The sequence below is a fragment of the Ceratosolen solmsi genome, unplaced genomic scaffold (genome assembly GCF_000503995.2).
Source record: "Ceratosolen solmsi marchali unplaced genomic scaffold, CerSol_1.0 scaffold35, whole genome shotgun sequence".
NCBI classification, from domain to species: Eukaryota; Metazoa; Arthropoda; class Insecta; order Hymenoptera; family Agaonidae; genus Ceratosolen; species Ceratosolen solmsi.
Window position 1 is genome coordinate 171420 of NW_011948423.1, and position 26232 is coordinate 197651.

The window sequence follows — 26232 nt, forward strand, 5'->3', positions numbered from 1 at the left end:
TATTTGTATTAATATTCTAGTTTTTAATTAATTGCTAATTGTAAATATTTTATTAAAAAAATATTCTTGTATAATAATACGTAAGTGCTTGTTTATGAATAAAATTAGTTTATTTAATGTCATACATTTAATTTTTTTTTTCCTAATATTTTATAAATTAATATGAAATAAGTTTATTTGCTAAAATTTATAACGCAAAATATTTTATGAATGTATCCCAGATATCAAATTTTCCTCACTTTCTTTTATTTATTTACTGATTACAATTTCAAAGTGAAAAGAATTGGCGGAATAACATCTCCGTTCACAGGTGAGATTTTAATAGTTTGTTATCCCTTTCACAACTACTTATATAAAAATAGAATCTGTTTGAAAAATTCAATTTAAAGAATAATTTTAAAAATTTCAATTGATAAATATGACTTTATTCATAAAAAAAACATTCATATAGATTCTTACTTTAATACTCTAAAATTTATTTAAAAAACAGTAGAAAAAAGAAAAAAAAAATCTTGAATTTTGAAAAAAAAAATGAAACTAATCATTTTTAGAAATAACACTGAACGTAATTGTATCTCTTTCAACGATTTATTATGAATAAAAATTTTAATAAAAAGTTTAATCTAATAAAAGAATCATCAAATATCTAGGATATCTTCATTATTAATAATATATCATCACATAAATGATTCATTTTTCTAATAAAAGAATATTTGCTTTTGTTGCAAAAAAATAGCTTTCATTTAGTGAAGTACATTAACGTTCACAATAAATCAAAAGGCTCTAACATACTAAGCAATACTAATGAAAAAAATCTACACTCGGTTATGTCAAGTTGTAATTTAAATTTAAATTATAGAAAGAATTGTTTTTGAAGGTACGATATTTATTCGATTATTATTATTATAAACTATGCGATAAAATATTAATCTATATAAAAGAAACCAAACATTGCTCTTTATCATCAAAAATTATAGTAATTGATTAAAAAATTTTCTACAAGCACATCATACTCTTTTCATCATCAACAATAATTTTCAGAGCACCATAATAAATTCTCTGCCTAAAAAAGAAGACCTTTTTTCACCGATTCCATAAATTACTTGATTTCACAAATTTTTACAACGATAATTCATTCGATCGCTTGAACTTATTATTTCTTTTTAATGATTATTTTTCTCTCGCGATGGGTGCCATCACAAATGGAAAATTTTTTCAAGCATTAAGCATAAACTGATTGCCATTCTGAGTTCACTACTCCCTTCACGATATACCTTATTTATAAATAAAAAGCTGGTGAGAAACTATGAGCTGATAAAGAGGATCGCAACTATTAAACGCGGAGCTTCTTGTTGATCTCGTCGATGAGCTCGTCGATCCTTTGCGAGCAGCCACGGAATTTCGCTGGCTCGGGACCAATCATTTGTATAAGCTGTGGCACTTCCTGTCCGCTTATTTGCGTGAAACGCGCCAAGGATTTCATACAGGAGTAAAGTTGCTCCTCTGCGAGACTACTTTTGAAGTATTGGAGTAATGCCATCGTTAACTCCACGGCTACGTCATCGAAAACCTAAAAATATCACGATCCTCATTAAGCTTACTAAGTTATTCTTTTTATTTAAATTATTCCTTGTATTTGAAAAATATATTCTGCTCTATTATATTCTCAATTTTTACGGGGCTCGATTCTTACATAATTCGTCAAAACCATATATACTTTTTAAGACACTTCCTATTATTTATAGTTTTCTATATTCCATCTACAGATGTAAAAAAAAAATAGTTACTTTCATTGTCTTCTTTTAACAAATATATACACGAAAATTTCCTTTCATAACAATTGCAAATAATTATAAGAAAATAATTTTTATATTATTTTCTATTTGTGTATTGCAAATGCTATGCTTTATTAATACTATTTTATTATAAGCGTATGTTTTTTGCATTTGCAATATATAACTTACAATTATAAATTTCTTTTTATAAATTATATATAAATTAAGAAGTTTTTAAATATAACTTTGATAATATAGATTTTTAATTTATAGTCGAACATCCAATAATTTAATCAAAATATGCGCATTAAAAGCCAAAAATGCATAAATAATTAATCGATAAACATATACCGATAAAAGTTAAGCCTCTTTCTGTTTAAACATATAATAATTGATTTATATATAGAAAAAACGAATAATATCTGAATTTATCTAAATATAAGTTCTTATCAACTATATGTCTATAAACTATATTAAAATATGCATCTATAAATTATTATCATTGTAGATATTTACATTTAATTAATGTTTAATCATCATAATCGCGTATTTTATTAGACAACTAAAATTACTGAAAAATTTAATTTTTTCATTTATTTATAATCATTATCCAAGTTCATTATTTCAACGGTACGTACATAATGTAATTTGCATTTAAAAAAAAACTAGTCTTCTTGAATATATATGAATTATAATGACTTCTAGATTTTACATACATTATATATATTATATATACATATAATGAACTTCAGAGAGTCATAAAACTTATAAGTTACATTAAACAGTATAATTTAAAAATTTAATAAATAACTACATTGTTTACCAATAATATAAATAGTCAGTACACAATTAAATGATTGTTAACATCTACCCTAAAAAAGAGCGGGAAAGTACCTTGGAAATACTGCCTTTTGGTAAAAGCTGCCGAAGACTTTTGATTTTGCTCATTTTCTGAAAAGATAAATCGGAGCAATCTCCTAAAGAAGTATCTGCTAATTCACTTTTTAAAACAATGAGTCAATATTCGTTCAATTAAATGATGAAAATTTAAGGGTAGTGCCACTCTAGAATGTTCAAAAAATCAATGTTTCGTATTTCCGTCAAACTGATGGTCTTAATAAATTTTAAAAGTGCATTAAAGAAAAAGAATTTTTTTCAAGTTTTAATTACAAGAATATTAGCAATCTGATACTGTCAAAATCTAAAGTATTTATAATGCAGCGTGTCTCGTACTTAAAAGGCGAAATAAAAAAATTATATCTTTATAAAACATACATAATAAACAATTTGTCGATGTTGAATAGTTTTTAAAATACAATTTTTTATAAAAATCTTTAACAACTTTACAAAGTTAAAATAAAAAAATGTCTCCAACACATTAAAAGATGGAGGTGCGAATTCTTAAAATTTGAAAACAAAAGTTAAAGAGAAATTAACCCTAACAATCAATGTTATTGATTTTTGTTATTTATTTACCCTAATTATTAATTTATCTAAAGAGCAATTAATTGATGAAATAACTAAAATGTAGATAGTTAGATTTTGTAATTGTCGATGAATGGAAAGCCATAATATGAAAGTAGCCGCCCGATTAAAACTTTTTTAATAAAATAATAAGCGATAACAGTAATTTGAATTATTACTTATGTGATAACGTAGAAATCAGTAAATCATACGTTAATGCAAATATTTGGTCCATCGCGTCAAAAATAATATCTTACAGATATAATATAGACATTCGGTAGGATACATTAGTGCTGGTATATTTAAAAATGAATTTTTAAATAAACATGCATTTTAAGAATATTTACAACATCACGATAAGACCAAAATTCTTAACATTCTTATGAGCAAACTGTCTTGTGATTTTCAACTGTGTACAAGGGTCGCAACACGATGTCAATTATAAATAAAATAAGCTAAAACAGAAATAGAAGTAAGAATATAATTAGGAAATCAAATATGTTGTAGATATTGCAAACTAAATTTAACTAATACTTTTATGTAAGATGTAAATTATTCTTTTTTTATTTACAGACTTTTGTTTATGAATCTTTAATTGAAAATTAAAATTAGTATTTAAGGCAATATTCTAAAAGCGTAAAATTTATTATTCGCATTATTTAAGTGTGTGCCATATTATGCAAGTAATGAATTTTATTGTTTTTTTCTTCTATATAAATTATAAAATATTTTCAGTCCCAGAATACCTTGTACTTGAGTGCTCATTTATAAACAAATTATTAATCTACTATTTTAGATACTTTTATAAATATATATATAATAATATACCAAAAAGATTCATTCCTTTTGATTTTTACAATATAAAAAAAAATTTTTAAATTAGACAATTTTTAAGTCGCTAAAGTGACATTACCCTTTGTGAAAAAAGAAATTGAAGTTTGTTATTTTAGCTTTAGCAGTTGAATTTTCAATTCAAATATTGAAATTATAATTCATATTAAAAAAGTAAAGAAAATATTAATAACATTTAAATAGTTGAAAACAATTGTAAAAATAACGTGTAATATTTGTAAGTAATATTGTGTTAAGTAAAACTTCTAATTAAATTGATGTATCTATGTAAATTGCAAATTATTATTTTTACTTTGTATACATAATTATTATAGGCCAACGTAAAATTATGTCAAGCATTATTTCATAAGGAGGTAAACTAATTAATATAATTTATATTAAATCTAATATCTGAACTCTCAATCGATTAAGTTAAAGAATTCTGTTTCATGTATAATCTGACTATGAAATGCATTGTTTGGGTGTATTATATATAAAAACATAAGAAGCTAAATTAATTTCAATTATTAAACATCATTATTATATAATATAATATAATTTATGGATTATAAAATAACACATATATCTTAGTATTTCGTGCAAACAATCGTCGATTGAATTATCTCTATACTCACACATCCCTACATACACGCGCAGACTAATAAAGACACTAATGTCACATGCATGCATAAACATATACACGCATATAGATAAATAGCACATACATAATACATGCATACATGCGCACATGTATACAATAATTTCATCACATATATGTTACAGTAGTTTAAAGAACACTTAAATTAGAGATAAATACATCAGTTATAAAGGCAGCATTTCTAATAATATAAGTTTTATGATTAGTTGTCTAATCATAATAATAGTAAATTCTAAAACATCGATAAAAAATCTAAAATATCACTATTTTAAAATATACGTTCCGATGAAATAGATGAGCTTTTAAATATAATATTTTCTTTGAAAAATAATATATATATAAAATCATTCAGCAGATATTATTTTAATCAACACAAAAAATTATATATTGAAATATGACTAAGTTCTAAACATACAACTGTTAGGCTTTACAATTATAAACTAAAATAATAAACTGTTTTTGGTACAATGCTTTAAGATTCTGCTATCTTTTTTGCCCTTATTAAAGCACTTTATTATAAATTTTTACATAGTTATATATATATCGATAGATTGATTCAAAAACTTTGAAAAACTTTAACATAATTGAATACAAGACTCACAACACTTGAAGCAGTACCGTCACATTTTATGGTTTAATCTATATCCAAATAAAACATTTTTTCGTATAAATAAATCATTTAATTTCTTACTCAACCAATAATTATAATTTATAAAAAGAATATTTCTAGATTGACCAGTCTGCCGTACTTATTGAACAACAATAATATCGTAACTTTTATATACGATATATAAACCGAATATTGTAACTTTCCAATTTCATAGCTAAAATTCGTAAACCATTTACCTAACATTTAATATTCGTTATTTATTTTTTACGATTTGCAAAGCCATGTTACATACTTAATTTTATTCGTACTTTTTAAAATGAAGAGAAGAACTATTAGTTAGTAGCTTACACCTACCGCGGAGAAAAGGGGGGAGAGTGAGAGGAAGATGGGGGAGAACGAGAGAGAGAAAGAGAGAGAGAGAGAGAGAGAGAGAGAGAAGATACAGACCACAGTTTTTACCTCCTTGCATGCAAGATTATGGATTATGGCGCTGCCACGCATTTGCAGATCCTCACAATCTGACAGAAGCGAATGGACGGCCACCTTAGTTGTCACTCGGATGTTGCTGATTCCCTGGTTTTTGTGCTGCCACTCCGAAATATACATCAACCATTCCGAACTACTGAGGTTGTCGAACAAATTTGCGATCTGGTTAAAATTGAAATAATTATTAATTGTTATCCGTAGCCTCTTAATTTAGATACACGCCCTGATACAATCATACAATGCAAATAGTAAATACAACATTTAAATATTTAAAACCGATACGTGATTATCGATATTATTAATATTAAATATGAAAACAAAAGAATCAAACCGATTTTGTAGAACATTTTGCAGCTTTTATAACATTACATTGATTTGCTCATTTTTATTAATTGTTTAATTATAATGAACTTTTAAGTATCTAAAAATATATAGAATTTAACCAAATTTTTTATTTATTTAAATTTTAGCATTATGGATGCAAACAAAATATACATTTATTAGAACAATAACTTAAATCAATAATTGAAAATAACTTCAACTGTAGAAATTATATTTCTATATGAGAAAATTTTCAAATTTTCTTTCTGTAACATAATTTCATCTAGTATAATAGGAAAAAATAATAAATTATAAGTAAATTTTTATTTTTAATGAGTGTAGAAATTTTACAATAACCGAATAAAAATTTTTGTCTTATTTCATATTTACCTACAGTTTCTTTCATTTAATCGCTTATTATAAATGTATAATTTTTTCTAATCTCTTACGAATTGAGCAAGCGGCAACTGCTCTTCTACAGGATGACGATCGATGTCGTATGCAAAATTCATTATAGTATGATCTTTTCTGTCTTGGTGAAGCAATAAAATAACATCGTCCTTCAATGCAGCAATGGCTAAGATATTAAGCAAACACACTCGAGCTGCACTGTCAAGAGACTTATCGTAGAACACTCTTCCTATAAGAAAATTTCAATTATAAGTCGAATAATATTATGATTTATTTAAGTTATATAACCCATAAACTCGAAACATCCGAACTAATTATATATTTATCTACTGTATATGAATTTGTTACAAATTGTTAATTATTAAAACAAAAATAAGTCTGTAACTCATTTATATTCACTTTCTCATTTGATTTCATTAATTTAATGAATATGTAAAATGAATATTTGTAATGTTCGATAAAGTTATTGTTTATAAAAATAAAGACAAATTGAATTATAGCATATTAATTTCTGTTATGTTATAATTGATTAAAATTGCTATTATAATTGAAATAAAAATTTTCAACGGACCTCGTAACTATATTAATTGAATAAAAAGTAAATTTGTAGATTACAAGGAAAGAATAATACCTCTTTTATTATTTATTAATGTAATACATATGTTAATCACGTTATTTAGATCATTTGCTGATTCTAATAACAAATCTTGAAACTACTAATAAATAACATTGTCAAGTCAATAAACATACGAAAATAATAAAGATTTGAATGTACTTCTAAATAATGCTCGATTTTAATGTAAACACAACTACTTTTTCAATAAGGAATATAAGGAAAAATAAGGTAATAATATGGAAAACAATAAGCTTACCAACGAAATTAAGAAAGTTGTCGCCAAGAGCCCATGAGCCTTCGTTCTCCAGAACGTACTGATGCAACTCATCGATACTCAACATTTCACTATCATTGAGCTTACTTTGCAACAGGATTCTCAATGACTCAAACTCTGCTTTAGCATCTTTAATATCTCTAAAAACTATCGGCGGATCTCGCTGCCGCTTTATCTCCTCGACCTCCCGTTTTTCCTCAGCCTCCATCTGCAGAATCCTCTCGGATGGGAGCACTTCCGCACCGTCACCATTTGCATGGCTCGGCGGCTCTACCAAGGTACCTGCAGCGCGCCAAATACAACATAATTATTTATATCTTTCATATATATTATTAATATCGTTCGATATCACTTGCTCAGTATATTAATTATTTAATAGCAACAAAGCAGTCTAATGTGTTGATAAATTTTACAATTCGATCTCAGAATCATATATATAATATTAAAAATTGAAACTGTATTGAAACAAATGACAATTCAACTTAATCATTCTAATTTTATAATAAGACAATATAAAATAGCTTATAATAATAACAATATACAATAATAGCTTACTGTCTTGTTCTGCCATTTCTAACCAATTAGTTGAACCTGTGCTATTGCTTTCACTTCCACTTTCTCGACTATTTTTATCTTTCTTTTTTTTATCCTTCTTTTTCTTCTTTCGTTCTTTTTTTGCAAGCTTCTCGTTTATAACGTTTCTTTTTTCTTCTAAGGCAATAGAAGTAAGCCTAAAACATTATGTTTATTATAATATGAAGGGTATTAAAAATTCATAATTAATTTTATGTGTAAATTACATTACTATATAATTCCTTACACATAGTAGTGAAGTATTTGAATAATATTTAGGTGTGTATGTATGCGTGTGTTTTGTGTGCGCGCGCGCGTGTGTGTGTAAAATCCATGTAGATTAAAATACAAAAAATAATTTTCTGATTAATTATCTTATATTACTAATTACAATGTTTTATTTAAAACATATTCTTGTATAATCAAAAAATATATTATCTCTAATGTCATTCCGTAATTAAGATGTGATAGATCTTTTTATTTTAATATTAATAAAATACATCATTTCTAATTGTTGTTGGAATTTCTTCATTATTAATAATTTTATTTAAAAAATTCCTTTCAATATACTTCTATTATCCAAGGTGCTATAATAAAAAAGAATGAAATTTATATTGCAAAATAATAAACTTTTAAAGATCAATTAGTTAGCTCCCAATTATAACAATAAATTTATAATTGCAAACGTATAATTAACAAAAAGTATTATTATATCAGTTTTTAAAATCTAATCTTCGTTTACAAAATTTTGAATCTTAGGAATTAATTATTCAAATCAATCAATAATTCAATAATCAAGGAAATCATAGAAATTAATTTTTCAAATATCTTAATGATAATTAATCTCATAAAAATCACTGATTACAATTCAAAATTACTAAATATTATTGCTAATTTTAAAATTCATTAATAATATTATAACTATCTACCATTTTTTTTGTTTTTTTTTTATTTATTGAAGAATTTATTTACATTATCATGCCACTGTTATTAATTGTATAATATGTATGTATGGAATTTCATTTTTAAAATACCAAAATTAAACTGTAAAATTAATGTAAAATCAATTAAAATATTCTATAAAGTATGTACTAAATCATTTTAAATATGTATTAATATTTATTCCTACTAAAATTTTCAATGTAACAATTATCATTAATTTACTCAACATAATACTCAGTACAATAATTTACTCAACATAGTACGAAATATATCAAATATCTTGCTGAAAATTAGAAATAATTAAATTCAATGAAAATTAATGTTAATTTTTTAATATTGCAAATATAATTACCTAGCCTGCTCGATTTGACTATTCAGTGCTTGTAATTCTGGTGAATCTTCTCGATTTATTATTGTATTGACAAAGCGTCTACCATTTGTAAAAACAACAGCAGCACTCTTCGTTAAATCTTCTATTAATGGAATGAGAGTTTGTCCGAGGGATCTAAAAATTCAATATTTTCGAAAACTAATTTGGTACAGTCTCAATTTTGTAAATCATTGATTGTTTTTTTAATTAATCGTATACTTACGTTTGTAATATTTCTTCTGGGAGATCTAATATATATTTAGGTATGCCTGTACCTACAAGAAAATGACTAACTTCATCGCTAAAGTTATTGCAATTGTGTTTAAATAAGTTGTACGTTCCTGGTCTGTAATATTTCATTATCATTAATGATGCTTTATTTATAGTATTTTTCAATTTTATTATATGTAAAGTCTTACATGAGCATAGAGTATCAATAGTTTTATATGAAAATAAATATATTTTAATCATTAACATAATACATATTATAAAAAAATACTGAAATTTCTTTGAAAGCATAAACAAAATATATTTAGATGAATTTCAAATTAAAGCTATTTTTCAAATAAGTATATTATTATATTTATAAACATTATCTAAGTCAAATAAATATTTTGCCTTTACCGTTTTGACTAATATATTTTATAATTAAATTAAAATTTATGATTAAGAACACATAAAAAGGAGTTCAACCTTTATAAAATAGGGCATATAAATTAAATCTTATTTACAGATACTGTAAAATATTTTATAAATAAAGATATTTTCTTAAACTCTTGATTAAGCATAATTTTAAAAAGTAAAGAATAGAAAAATATAAAAATTATTAATTATTTCATATAAGATGATGTATTTTACAATAATAGATATTCTTGAATAATCTCTAACTATTAAAATCAAAACTTATTTTGAATTAAAATTAATTAATCTATAAAAATGATAAGACTATTAATTAAAAAATAAATTTTAAATATTTAGAAGATACTCGTCCATTCCATTATTTAGTTCATTAAATTAATAATTAATTATAATCTATGTAAATATAAAAATAAAATTTTTACCATATCAAAGTAGTATGATTTATTAAACATTTGCTTTAAAAGTAATAACACATACGCAAATTTTGTTGATCCAAGACCGTTGATATAATCCAAGAATACCGAGTACGGCAAGAAAGTAAAACCAATTTCTTCTATTTTCAGTGGCTCTTTAAGTCTCGTACTTCCCTAATAAAAAAAATTTTTATTTTGTCTTTTATTTTATTTTATAAGATAGTCTTATATTGTCATTTTATAAAATATTAAAACTGTAATTTAAAAAACCGTTCTCAAGTGTGTACATATATATAACCTTTTTATAAATACGAATAAGAAAACTTATTGTTGCTATACGCATGACAAGTTTTTGGCGGCTAAATCTCAGTCCGAAAATAAGCTCCAATACTGCTCCAGTATAGAAAGCCATGGTTCTTGTGAAATTTATCGTATTAAAAGAGATGCGGAAAATAAAAAAAAACAGGCTGAACTCTAAAGTAGCGAAATAGTAAAGAACTGTTTAAGAATTTCATGACGCCCCATATATTTTTGGATCAACCTACAAAGTCTAACGAAAGTCAAATGTTTTTCTACGCACTGTGTTCTGTACATACGTTTTTTTTCTTAGAGATTGTAATGTCGAGTTGATGCACCACAATAAAAATAAGTAATTATTTAAATACTCTTATCATAATTTTATGTTTATTTCTCATCGTATTCACTTCATTTTAACTCTTATTTCTAAAGTCTGATATAAAATGTTGGATATTTAATTTTAAAATAAACCATTTATTTGAATTGATCGATTATTTATTTTGTCTTCCGGTCCGCGTGAATTCATTGTTCAATAATCTCGTATAAAATTAAATGTCATTACACTCTTAAGTTAAATCAAACCCTTTCCTTATCTTACCAATTACGTAATATTTTCTTTAGGATTTTGCGAGATCAAGCATCTTTAAAAACAAACATTATAATTTATAATGTCGTTTAATCGATCGTACTTTTTAAAGCACTCGAAATCAATGCTAATACGTTTATTTTCTCATCACTTAATTAAATTTACAATAATTTCAGTGGATAATATTTCAATTAATATCTAACAAAATATCACGTAACTCAATTTCCGTCTACCTACTTACAGTACTAACTTTCTGATTCTTTAAATTCCAGATTGTCGTCACTCGAAAATGGGAAAACAAAAAAGGGATAAACAATCGCTTAAATCTTCGAACGAAAGAAAGTAACAAATCTGAGTGGGATGCCCAGTGACACTGATCACAATCAAAGGAGCAACAAAAGCTCGTTGTCTCGACCATCTGGTAAAAACAACATTGAAAAGCTATCGCCGCGCGCGAGCGCATGCGCTCGCGCGAATACCCGCACTATACTCCACGTTATACCGGCACTAGCTCACTGTTCGCACACGTACACAATCATACGTACATTAATATTCTTATGCAACACATGCACCCAAAACATGACGGTGGAATCCCGTATGTTCCGTAATTACGCGACGTTTATATGCGCCATGTGGTGGTGGTGGTGATTTTGCTCTCGAAACTGCATCACAACGAAACAAAAAGAGGATAGAGAGAGCGAGAGAGAGAGAATGAGTAAGTTTGAAAATGGAATGCAGAGGAGGGAATACAAGAGTACAGGTGCGGACTTACCGCTCGCGTGGCTTTCTCGCTTTTTCCCAGTGTGTCGTTCTCGTCAACGGCGAATCTCTCTTTCCACGAGAGGAAGAAGTTCAGTAAAGAAGAGGAGGAACACGAGGGATCGGAGGAATGTTGAGCAGGGGTTATTTTTAGAGATTTCCCTGACCAAATTTAGGTGTATCCAACACACACGTACTAAAGTATCATGTGGCTCTCAGCAACTGAGGAGGGAGATCGGTTTGTTCCTGGGGAGTTCATGAGGATAAGGAAGCAATATCATTCGATAGTGAGGTTCGATACCTACCGACCGGCTCCAACTCGTGCAAGGGTTAATTTTTTAAAATCTGTTTAGCTATTTCCAATAGATAAAGATTAGCATTGAGCGTTACAAGTTTTACTCATGATCTCAAACCATAATTCTATCTGTGTTTTAATTGATTATGTGATTTCTTAATCCATGATTTCTTAATCCGTGCTAGTTTTGTTATAATTTTTTATTTTAAACCAAAAATGTACTTGAATTTTTTTTTTCCAAAATTTATTTGATTGAGTATTCTTCCCTCCTATCATTTTGTTAAATTGTTTAATTACATTTTTAACGTTTAAATTCAAAATATTTTATCAATGATCGATCATGTAAATTATAATTTTGCTTCTATAAAAAATTTTTACCCAAAACAGACTCTTTAATCGGAATTTCCAATTATCTCATAATATTTCATTAATTGATAACATTATTTATAAGAAAAATTTTAAATATACATTGCTAAAGTAATATTTGAGCGATTTTTTTCTCGAAAATTTTAATTACATGAGCTTTTAAGAAAATTTAATTTACTTTTATTTAATTTAATTTACTTTTATTTAATTTAATTTACTTTTATAAATTAATTTAATTGGTTATTCGTTAAAATGTATACGCATTAGCCCATTGTAATTAAATTAACAAAATGTATTAAAATTCTTAACTACGACGTGATAAAAAAAATAAACATTATTATAATATATTTTGTCTAATATTGTCTTTTGATATAATGATATTTATAAGAAACTTGGTACAACTTTTTAAAATAGTAATATAAAAACTGCACTTAATAATAATTTATAAATTCATTAGAAATTCATTACACGAAATATCATATTAATTATATTTATTTTTTATCTTCCTTGAAAGTCCATAATTGGATTATACAAATTTATACAATTTAACGCCAACAACCATTTACTTTACAACAAAATTTATCACAAATGTAAAAACATGCAAATACAATTTTTACATAATAATAATTTAAATTATAATTTTCATAGTATGAAACTTTTGATGAGTTTTCGAAAATTGACCTAACATCAGTTTTCCTACGTCCGTAAATTGAATGTAAATAAATCTATCAAACTGTAAAACAGAGTAACAGTTATCTATAGATCCAAATTAATTAATTAGCATAAGTGATAGAAGCATAAATAAAAAATAATTTGTCAATTACAAGAATCAAATTTTTCTCTAGCTCATATGGAATCTAAATCTAATTCTATCGAAAGTTTAATCATTCACAATTTATTTGTTCTACATCATATTCCATTATATACATTTTATTCAGCTATTAATATTATTTTTTTACTAATTTTTAAACGTTCTTTTGCTCGTGAAAGGTAAATGGCGAACTTACCGGAATAGCGCTTTGTATTCCAAGTGGACCAAAAAAATATTCACGACGATGGACGACCACTGCTGTGTGCCATATTCCATCCAGGTGTCGACCTGAAATTGTCAAGTAAAATGGACTGTCACTTATTTGGAAATTTTAATTCATTAGGACTTATTTTTAAAAATGACTAATGAATAATATAATAGATGAAATTCATCGTAGAACGTTGATTGTTTTTCCCAAATTTTACTAGTAAATTGTTAAATATATTTATAAATGTAAATTATAATATCTTAAGCTTACAAAATACTAAGAGTCACATAATTTTTACTACCTTCAATTTTATTAACGCATAATAGAATTGTATATCTTTATAAAACCATGTTGGATATATAACCATTGTAAATAGCTTTATTTGCATTTTATATAATAATTTTAAGATTTAATAAAAGGTTACAGTATAAAGTAACTATGATATAACTAAATATTATATCTATATTATTATATAATACGAGATGTGTATAGAAACTTTAATGAAAAAAAAAAAAAAAAAAAATGCATAAAAGTCTTATCAATTCGTAAGATTTATAAATACTTTTTACGGAATATGCTTCAATCGTACATTATTGTCAAATAATAATTGACGGAACATTTTCAATTTACTTTTTATTTATTTTTAACATTTAAAAACAGCAAAAAATGTTTTAATTATTTGAAAAATATACAATTTTGGAAAATTCAATAGCTAAATGTCTTGTAGTTCTTAAATAAAATATTTTATCACAATGCTATTTGCTTATGTGAAAACTGAATTATTGTCGTAAATTGAGTATTTTATTATTATTGTTGTTGTTGTTATTGTTATTGTTTTTGTTATTGTTATTATTATTATACAATAGTGTGAGCGTGTACGTGTGTAGGCGTGTGTTTCCGTATTTGTAATAGGCTTTCATTCATAAGAGCCATGTGTCATTCGGCGCCAGTTCCGACTAATTTAATAAACAAAAGCGTGTGTCTACCGCGCCAGTTTAATACTCCCTGTGATCAGACTGATGGCTCAAATCATACAACTTTTGAATCTCACCTCTACTTAAATTTTCAGTCAAGCAATCGCAAGAGCTGTCACGACAGCGCGAGTATATTCACGGTCAGTGGCGATTGGAACGTTCACCCGTGAGATAATGACGGATAGTGGCGGAGGGGCCGGGGAACGGATGCTGGCGAAGCTCTTAATGAACGAAGACGACTAATGTCGGCGTGCTGAAAGCTCGGGCGCTGAATATTATGGCGGTCGAAGCAGAGCAGTTAGCGTGAAACGGAATGCTCCCGATCCACGGTTTAATGAGCTTTCGTTCGGTCCTCGGGGATGACCCAGTTGGACCATCGCGGAAATAGCAAAGGCATCCGTATGGACTTTTTATCGGTCGCTCTGCCCAGGTGGAGCCGGCCGAGAAACCACGAGAAATAACTACACCGATTGTGATACACTACCATACGTGGACACGCGTATATATTTAACCATGGCATCAACCGAGTAGAAGTGGATAAGCGCCGACAAGACGCCAAAGTCAGGAGAAATTGTAATTTCCAATTCGACTCGTTATTAATTAGGAGTTTGGAGCCATCTATATTCGACGATCGGTTCAATAAAATGGAAAGCACGATGGCCACGATGACTCGTTAAATTAATCGCAGGATTCGTTCGAATTATCTCAATAAGCATCATCGTTATGTACTGTGGGACTAAGCTAGTAGGACTATCCCAGGAGTTAATAGAAATTTAAAATAATATTCTATATACTTTAAGTTAACAGTTATAATTCTGGAAATCATAATTTTTAATTTATGCCATATTATAATGTATTTTTATCCATAAAAACATTATGAAATGTTATTCCAACCTCCGCTACTATTTTCTATTATTAGAAAATTTACGTTTATTTATAAATCTAAATATTTAAATCTAATTAGTATGACTCGAAGAAAAACATTTTCCATGACAAGAACCATAGAATTCGAAAAATGTATTTTGTTAAGAGTAATAATGATCTATCAACTTGACAATAACTTGAGTTACTTAATACTGCTGAAAGGCTATAACCAGCGGTATTTTGTTCCACTGCTCTTTGTTACGTTATTCTTGCGCTAATCATTATAAAAGTTTATCCTAATATTATCTTATAAAGTCTATGAATGATTAATATCTTGCGTTATGTATTACTACATAAATTACTGAGGTAAAAAGAAATTATGAATAAAAGACAAACTACGTTAAAAGTTCTTTATTTCAAAAAGATATGAAAATAAATACGAAAAATTTATACTTTCTGCTCAACTTTTTCTAGAAAATAATAGAAATTATACGCGATAACTTGTATTAATTGTATAAAAACTCAGCAAAATACAAAATAGATGTACAAAAATTATGACAACAATGTAATTTTTAATCATAGCAAAAATGAAGATAAAAATGCACTTTATTCGATAAGCATCACTTTTGAACACATTTGTACTTATTAAATAAGGTAGTAAATAGGTACATTAATAGAATTAAAAAAGTTTAATTAATAACAATAGTCATGTTTAATTTCTTCTAATGAAGCACAATAAGACCAACTTCAACGTAAGAATATTTTCAAATTTATAAATATTCAAGTATAGAATTTCAGATCGTTTTCGAAATCACATGAAAATTTCGTTTAAAAACATTATTATAAGAAAAATAAAATACTTCGTGTTTTCCATATTATCCAAATTTATTACAAAAATATTAGTTTTTCAATTTATTTTCGAAAGCACATAAAAACAAAGAAAATAACATATCAGATTTTTTTAATGTATTAAGATGAGACGTGCATTCTCATAAATAAACTTAATATTCCAAAAGAAAAGCTTTGAATTATAAACTTTTATTGAAGAATATACTAATATTTTAGTAAATAAAAGAATATCCATGAGAATTTATATCGTAAAAATCCATATTAATTTAATTTCAAATATTTTAAAAGTATTATTATTGTTAATTATTATATAAGCTGAGAATATGCCAAGTAATAACTTCACTTGCATTATATAAAGTATGAAAGTCTATAGTTAAAAAATTATTTGAAAATTGTATGTGACAAGCACGGATACGCTCCCCGACGCAATTTTCATGGACAGTGTAAAATTTCCGAGCACAGCTACCAAAAGAAGAGGGATTATTACATCTAGAAAAATAATAGGTAGAAAACTTAAGCGATTGATATTCCCGATATTTTCTTTAAAAATTCTACTAAACGTACCGCCTATTAGAAATACATATACATATCGCTATCACATGTGTTAAAAATTAATATTATCAAGAGGACATCAAGGAATTTCCTATTGAAATCGCATGGTCAATCATATAATACAAGAAAACATGTAGCAACATCTGTTTCAGGGCAATTTCAAATCCTATATACGAACCTTTGTACAACGGTCAAACTGACCATTAGGCACGTTTGTAAGCATATGGTTGCAGACTAATTACATTACCTTGGTAGTCCCAACTATTAACGGGACCAGTCATTAGAGTGACAATACAAGCAAGGACGACATCATTGGGGCTTAGCAATAAGTTAATTTATAATTTTTTCATTTAAAATGTAAAATTTCAAATATAAAGTGAGAAAAAAGTAGTTTATCGGACTACATTTACACTACTGCATCGCTTCGATGAAAGATGAACTAGACGCATTTTATCGACAACGATATGCAGTTGTACGTTGCCTAAAATAATGAAATATTTATTTGAAACTAATAATTGTATGATATTTAATATTGATATAATATAGATATCCTCGAATTAATAAATAAAATTAAGTGAAGATCTTTATTATCTGATATTATGAGTTTACCTAGTAAAAAAAGGGCTCACCAATACTGGGAAGTAGAAGTTTTATAAAAAAAAAGAAATACAAATTTACTTCTATATAACGAATAAAGCAGAATGTTATAAACAGTCTAAGCTTTAAATTAATAATTTGTAATAACTTATGCTATAATTAATGCTTAGATCTAGAATAACAAATAAAAAATGCACGTATGACTTTTAACTTAATAGCGTTCTTTATTAATTTATCATTTTTCAAATGTTTGAATAGATAAATCGTTAGTATGACTTAAATTTTTTTAAATAAACAATTGTATTAAAATGTAAATTATTTAGATTGTTATTTCAATCTTGAAATCAATATCTGCTTATGAATGTCCATATAGTACTCACAAAATAAAAATAGTTTCATAATTACGATAGCTATAAGAAATTATGTGTTTTCTAATTTTGTATTTAATGTTATTTTCAATATCTCTGATACTGCATTTAATGTATGAATAAGTGAAAATTCATAAGAAAAACAATGTAGGAAATAATTTGAAAAGGGTTAAAACTCATATTCATTAAATTACATTGGAGTTGAAAAATTACTTTTTATGGAACTCGCGTAGCGTATAATGAGTTAAGGTAATTCAGTATGACGATTTTTTCGATACACATGGCAATTTAAATTAAAAATAGTTTAGATATTATTTAATATTTTTATAGACCCATAAAATATACATGTATTATTGTCCATAGGTACAATTAATCTGCTATTGATCATTGCCTATACTTATTGACTAAGTTCTAAAATTCTTGACAGATTCATGACATTTTCTTTATATCAGATTATGTCATTAATATTAAATTAACTGGATCATACAAATCGTAATCAAAATTATTACAATTTAATATAAGTTTAAAAAAAAATAGATAAAACTATATGTTATATCCATTAACGATTAAAGCTAGAATACTAAAATTAATAGAAACAAAACTTATTTGTAACAATGATACAGATATTTTCTCAAATAATATGTGCATCGTTTAGAATAAGAAGTGTTCGCATTAGCGAAAACAGAAACATGACATGTGAAGAAAGAGAGGAAAGGCTACGCATCTTTACAGCATTGGCACAGTGTTTTGCGACGCTAATGTAAACAATCAATAAAAGAAAATATATCAAACTATGTATGAGATTGATATAATTATAAATTGTACATATTGATAACATTTTTTAACCGATTTTTTATGCTTATATATAAATAATCGCAACTGCATTACACACTGTTTTAACCAAACTTAAGGAAGAACAATATAAGAAACGTAGATCATATTTATTTTAATGTTTCATAATACATATATAATAAAGATTAAAAATAGAAGCACTGCGAATTGCACTCGGTATTATTAGAATAAGCAAAATAACAAAAACTAGACAAAAAAAAGCAATTGCTCATTTTAAATGTAATTAAATACATTTATTTTATGAGACATGCGAATTAAGATTGCATGTAAATATTTTACATAAAAAATTAGCCTTGATGATTGATAAAAACATAAGAGAAATAATATTATAGGAAATATTTTTAAAAATTGCTCTAATGTGCCATGATAAAAATTTACTATTAATATATAAAAAGATAATTTAGAATATAAATTGATAATCTAATTTAAAAATTCAAATTAATCCTAGGATCTTTTACAATACGAATATTGTAATGACATATATATATATATATATATATATATATATATATATATAATCGTTAAAATGTTATTTCAAATAAATAATTATATAAACCAAGACTTCACATAAACATAATTTCAAAGTAATTTCAATATTATAATTAATTAAAATTCTTCAACATATTAAATGAAAATCATGCTTTATCATTCGCTAATTTATAGCTAAATTAGCTGATGAGTAATAAAATCTTTTACAATAAGTTATCATACATGTAATTGAAATATTTACTATAAACGGAACCAATTTTCTATTAACATAAGCACGATTAACAAATAGACATGCACGAATAAATAAATCAAAATTAAAACGTGCAGTAGTAAACAACGTTAAAAATAAATATTATATACTAATTATATGAACTATATTGACTCACATTTATTAATGTACATATATGATCGTATAAAAAACATCTAATGAAAACATATAATGATATAAAATTTACACAGTATATTAATAAAAGATTCTCAAGGATAATTTAATTAGAAATTTTAAAAAAAATTTTCATATTAATTTTCAATTTGAACTGCGCTTAAATCAAATTTTACCTATTTGTTTGTAAACTTTGTTTGGGTTAAAGATTGAAAGCAATAATGTAAAATCTTCAATATTTGTTCTTTATTGCAATACGTCACTTTTTAAAAAGCTTTATTTAGAATAAAAATATGTATTTGTACAAACGTAATACCAAATATATACAAATAAAAAGATTTATTCCTATGACATTTAATTAATTAAATTTTTAATTAGAAATTGTAATTTACAAATTAGCAGCAAATATGATTTTACGTATCGATATGAATATTATATATTTCTATTTGAGGAGTTCAATTTTATAATAACAATAAAATATTTAATTCATTTGTGCATTAAATTAAATTGCAAAGAGTAATAAGCGGATTCTTACTCAATTCAGAGAAATATAGAATGGCGTGGTTCGTAAAATACCAAACGCGTGTATCATTTGCACAATATTCACGTTTATAGATAGCGAAAGTGATAATTTGCACACGAAAACAAAACTAGCTTACAATGGAAGCTATATGTTGGGTGAGTAAAAATAGTAAAAATAACATCTCACTCTATTCAATATTACCTTGGAAGGTAAGCTAAATGCAACATGGAAACTTATAGAACTTGATTCATTTCATAAGATTTCAGTTGGATTTCCAAGTATTGATACGTAGTAAAAATTTGATGTTCTTGCATTTACAAAATACTTGTGCAAAAGAGATGGATTTGCGAAAAAGAATTATCGACTTATCCATGAATAATATTATTCTGACTTCAGTTATAATATTCTATAGACGACAATACGTGAAGTTATCCCGAATAAATAGTTAGATCTTCAAGAATAAATTCACATATCACTTAAATATAGAGAAATATTATATACTACTCTATAAGAATAATTTTGAATAATTAATTGTTGCTTAATAAATGTATGTGCCTACATATATATATATATATATATATATAGCTTTACGCTATTGCGTAAATATAATTAACAATCTTGCAGGAATTAAATTGTTCTTTAAAATAAAATACCATTAAATTTTTAAGCCAATTTCTTCAAAGTCTTTCATTAATGTACTGGAAAAAGTGCGAAAGTCTAATAAAGATTTAATGAAACATAATGAAGAGAGCACAATAATTACATTTAAAAAAAAAACTATAATGTGGTCATCATCCTCTAGAATTTTAACTACGTTGGTACGGCAACAGCTTCAATTTAATACCGTATGACGACAAAGTCTACACTCTAAAATTAACATACATTGCTGGCACAGATCTAAAGAAAATCTGCGAAACACGTGCAAAATCGGAGGATCGAAGACTCTCTGATATTTTGGCTAAGCACTTATGTCACTCTCTGTCTCTTACCTTCTCTCATTTTGTATATTTATATATATTATCCACTTTGTGTTAAATCTCTTTCTTTTATTAATATAATTGTATATCAATACCAATGTATGACAGCAGTCTCCAAACACACAGAGAGAGAGAGAGAGAGAGAGAGAGAGAGAGAGAGAGAGAGAGAGAGAGAGAGAGAGAAACAATTAAGTAAATTAACGAGTGATAATGCATTACTGTTTATTTAATTAAAAAAAAAGAAAAATAGAATCCTACAATATATTGTTCTTAAATGCGAAGAATGTTTAATGATTATTTTTAAAACATTTGATACGTAATGAAATACGCAAAAAATTATTTAATACTACTTGATTTCAATGCGACTTACGTTAAAACATATTTTAAAAACATGTGTTATGTTAAAAACCAATAAAATTAAGTGGATTATCGGAAATCAGTATGTCGATTATATTAAAACATTGCAATATTAAATTAAAGTCTTAGCTAAAACTTAAAAGATAATATATTTTCATATTCTGTATAATTTCATAACATTCAAGCAATCTATCGTATGAGTAATACAGTATAAAAGGAAACAGGTTTATTCAACTTTAACAATCAATGATTTGTCATTTAATGAGTAATAATCGATTTTTGTAATATCTTCGATCTTTTAAAAAGATGAAAAACTCAACAGTCAACAGGAAATATTCTGCTTCTAATTGTAATTGACAAACGATATGCTTGGTGCTTGTTACCGATATGTTTTGTACTTACTTAAAAAAAGCAATTAAATCTAAAATAAAACTCTAAACAGTATACAAATTTTTTTAATCGATATTTAAAAGGTTGCTTGCCAATTTAAATGTTCGTGCTTACTCCTCTGAATTTAAGGTAAATTAACACCTAAAACTTACCTAACAGCATATCAGGCATCAGTGAGGCTATGCCGTTTGTGAGATCGTAAATATACAATTTGACCATTGCGGCCACATTGTTTTCGTCTTCCATATATTCAGCCTGTAAAAAAATTATACAGATCGATAAATAACTCGTACGCTAAATGCCTCTAATACACAATAGCAATTGTAATTAAATAAGAATATGCATATAATGTGACAAAAATTGAACGTGCACTAAAAATCATTATAACTTCTACACTCGTGTTACACCCTATCACTATTTTATTATATAAAGCTCTAGAGAAAAAAGAACCAAACTACCTAAGTTTTTGTAAGTAATAAGTATTGGTATTTAATTCATTTAATTATAAAAATAACAATCATACGAAAATCACATATTTTTTAATCGAAAAACTGTTTATTGTGGCAATCTGTATTAACAAATACTCTGGATTATAGTTTTTCAGCTTCGTAACTACGGTTAAAAAGAGTAGTCGAATATCATTGAAAATTAAAAGACGAAAAGAGATGTATAAGAAAAGTATATAAAGTAAAAAGGTATCATAAAAGTAAATGTATTAAGAGATAAATTTGTACTATGATAGAATGATGTTGCAAATGAATCTCCGATATTCATTCAATATTCATAATCGCTAATTTATTCATGCGATGATTAAGAAAGCAACGACATTTGAAAGAAGAACAAAATTGTTATACATTCGTAATAACATCGGTTTTCTTATAACGATAAGCTACAAAAAATACATGAATTTCATGTAAAATTGATAATCGACAACTAAAGAGTCGCCAATGTTTTAATATCGTTGGAAGAAAGCGACATATTGTATTGTATAGTACGTATACCCTCAATGATCGATCAACGCTAAAAATTATCCTTTCCCACATAATGTAGGAAATGAAATACAGCAGCACAAAGTTCAAATATTTATCCTCGTCATTAGACTTCAATATTTCCAAAGCCAATGACTCGGCTGATAAATAGCACAACCGACAATTATCATTAACACGCACAAACAAAATTCTAAATCGCAATTCACCAACATCAGACGACATTTATGCCGCGCTCCATCCGCAAAACCAATATATCGTCCATCCAGATTAATTAGTCGCTGAAAATTATTTCTGACGGGGTGTACGTGTGATACAATCCATGGATACAGTCCATGTGACGAAATCGCAAAACACTCGTAAATTCAAATGAAGGCGTGTATGTACATCCAATAAAGAGCGATTGCGACAAAAGGATATTTTTCCCAGTATTGATAATACATTCTTCTCAAATATGAAACTTATACTATTATAGAAGTTGAACACTTATTTATAAAAAAAAAAAGAAAAGACACCGGAAAAAAAATATCTCCTAACAAAAACATCGGACATCGCTATCTAGTTGATTTTATATAATCCTCTCTTATATTTAAAAATAATATATTCATTTTAAGATTCACTTTTTCCTAATCAATGGTTCTATTACAACAAAATAAAAACGCATAAGTATTTAGTTTACTTATAGTTAACTTATATCTAGTTTCCCTCAAAGCAAAAATGTATTATACATTTATCTTATAATAAATAAAATTAATGTTCTACCATCTATTCGATATTTTGATGAGAAGCGATATTCGAACAAATTCATAATCAAAAAAATTTAATTTATGGCCATTTATTTTCTTGTACAAAAATATATACTTTATTTTTATAGGAACAATAATTTCTGTTCTCGAACGACTCGACCGTATACATGTTTTTTTTATAAAAATCAATGTCGACAAAAATAAAAAACTGAATTATTTATACAGCAAAGGTTATTTAAAAGGATAAAGACATATTTTTCCATTACAGGTCGCAACCCACGATGAAATAAACATTTTCATCGAAAATTAGTAATCGAAGCCTATTATATTAAATTATTTAAAGTTTCTCGCAAACTTTGCAGAATCATCACAATATCCGATTTCACTGTCTTCACTTTCGTGCTTCACTCCGAACTTTCATTTGATTGCCTCTTTCTTCTTATCACCACTCGGCGGTTTATTACCGCCGCGCAATTATTGTCAGTATGAAAGAAGCGCAATGGTATAAAGGCATACCGTCGTGGCTACACAACAGGAACTAACACATGAAAATATGAAAATATTTAGCTTTACGGAAAATTGGGTCAATTCCCGCCTAAATTTGAAAACCATTTACATCACTTTAGTTACGTTTACACGGACTGTCCTTTTCTTGCGATACTTGGAGGGGTTTTCTTTCTCTCGAGTTGAACGTTAGCTTTTACGACATTTAATATTACTCTGAATGGTTTTATTATAAAAGATAATACGAGAAATTGTAATTGTGAATCCCTTTCGCTGACTTAAGAGTTAATATACTAATTTCTATAAAAGTTTCTATTCGGAATATAAAATTGTACGAGAAATTAAATTCCAGTTTGGCACAATTTTACGTTGATATGTTTGAAAGATAATTAATAAATAAAATCGTAAAATTTGATTTCTCCGTATTAATAATAATAATAATAATAAACGCATAAAATTATTCTTAAAGACAAAGATAAAAAAATTGATCTCACTATTAGTAAAAATCTATCTGATGCCCCGAGTATTCGCAATACCGATTATTTATTATAAATTATTGAGATTTTGTAGACGTCACCTGATAAACACATAACAATACTGATCATGAGAGTCGACTAAAGAAATATATATCATGAAAAATGAGGATACAGAATGAATACTGTTAAATCGCGAAAAAGAAGTTGATAACAAAAACAAGAGATGAATTGAAATTATAATGAAGCAATCTCAAACAAAGTGAACACGCATATTTACGTAAGCCATTTTATGATATTCTCTCTACCTGAATGAAAAGAAAAATTCGCGGTGAAAACGTGAAAAAAGAATATAATATGAAAAGAAAGAAGAGAAGTAGAAGAAAGTGGAGCTATTACGTAAAAACCGAGATAAAAATAAAATCTGACATACCTTAACTCCACGATAATCAACCAGGTCACGAATATATAAAAACCACGGATGAAGAAATTGAAGAAAACAAGCCAAAAATCAATACATCAAAATACCAAAACGAAAACAATAGAAGCCGCCACGCGAGACGAAAGATTTTAAAAAATATACACGCGGGCAGCTACGCGACTTAACTACTCTCGCGTTTAGTGGTCAACGTCTGCCGACTCGGTTGCCCACTACTGCTGCAAACTGATCGTCGAATTTCTCTGCGTTGGAGGAGGGAGAAGACGGCAAACGAGAGAGAAATAGGAAGAGAGAGAGAGAGAGAGAGAGAGAGAGAGAGAGAGAAAGAGAGAGAGAAAGAGAGAGAGAGAGAAAGAGAGTGAAAGAAAGAGAGAGAGAGAGAGAGAGAGCGCGCACGCGAGAGAAGAACATTAGAGTATAAGACACTGTAAATGCAAGTGCAAGTATCTTGGAATCCATTCGCCCTCGCTTTTGCAACCATAGAATATATATTACCACATCAGAATGTAGTATCGTTCTATGCTATAAAATTTTATCAAACTCATATTCATTCCTAGAAATATTCGACAATGCGCAAAGGCACGATACTTCAGGGGAACAGTTAAAAAAAATCTTTTGATATATATATATATATATATATATATATATAGCGAGAGAGAGAGAGAGAGAGAGAGAGAGAGAGAGAGTTATTATGGTTTGGAAAACATTAATTTTATTAAAACTTTGTTATTTCGTTTTTTGTTTTTTAGTAATATTTTTTTCAATTTTTCACGTACCCTATTTATAGTATTGTCGACTATATATGTCATATTTTTCAATAGCTTCATAAAAACACAAATTCTTTAAAAACTAAATATGTCACTGAATCTAATATAAATATGATATCTAATTAAAAATGAAAATAACGATTAGTTTTAATTGAAAAGTAATTACTGGAATACAAAAATTCTTGATAGGAAATTATCTAACAATTTCGGAAATTTGTTTTACATTAATTTACGACCTAACGAACTTTTGTAAGACCACTCATAGTATTTAGCAAAATATACGCAAATATTGCTTTGCTCAAAAAACTTTCTTTGTTTCAAAAAATTCTATTTTCTGAAATATTAAATAAGATTGAACATGTATCAAATTTTATTTTAAGATTTTGGTCAATTTGAAAAAATGCAAATATATATATATACATATAAATATGAATAGTA

The 26232-nt window shown here is 26.7% G+C and overlaps 1 protein-coding gene across 1 annotated transcript in view; it reads right to left on the reverse strand.

Annotated features, from left to right (window-relative positions):
• Window positions 1–954: 954 nt before the first annotated feature.
• The window catches only part of LOC105362078 (uncharacterized), a 30665-nt gene continuing 5387 nt past the window's right edge, over window positions 955–26232 (reverse strand). The window contains exons 2-11 of the mRNA XM_011499408.1: window positions 22032–22134; window positions 13694–13785; window positions 10448–10557; window positions 9555–9677; window positions 9314–9466; window positions 8002–8177; window positions 7429–7728; window positions 6595–6785; window positions 5798–5986; window positions 955–1570 (exon numbers count right to left, since the gene is read on the reverse strand). Coding sequence (XP_011497710.1) covers window positions 1334–1570; window positions 5798–5986; window positions 6595–6785; window positions 7429–7728; window positions 8002–8177; window positions 9314–9466; window positions 9555–9677; window positions 10448–10557; window positions 13694–13785; window positions 22032–22134 — 1674 coding nt within the window. The 3' untranslated portion in view covers window positions 955–1333. The remainder of the gene's footprint in view (window positions 1571–5797; window positions 5987–6594; window positions 6786–7428; window positions 7729–8001; window positions 8178–9313; window positions 9467–9554; window positions 9678–10447; window positions 10558–13693; window positions 13786–22031; window positions 22135–26232) is intronic.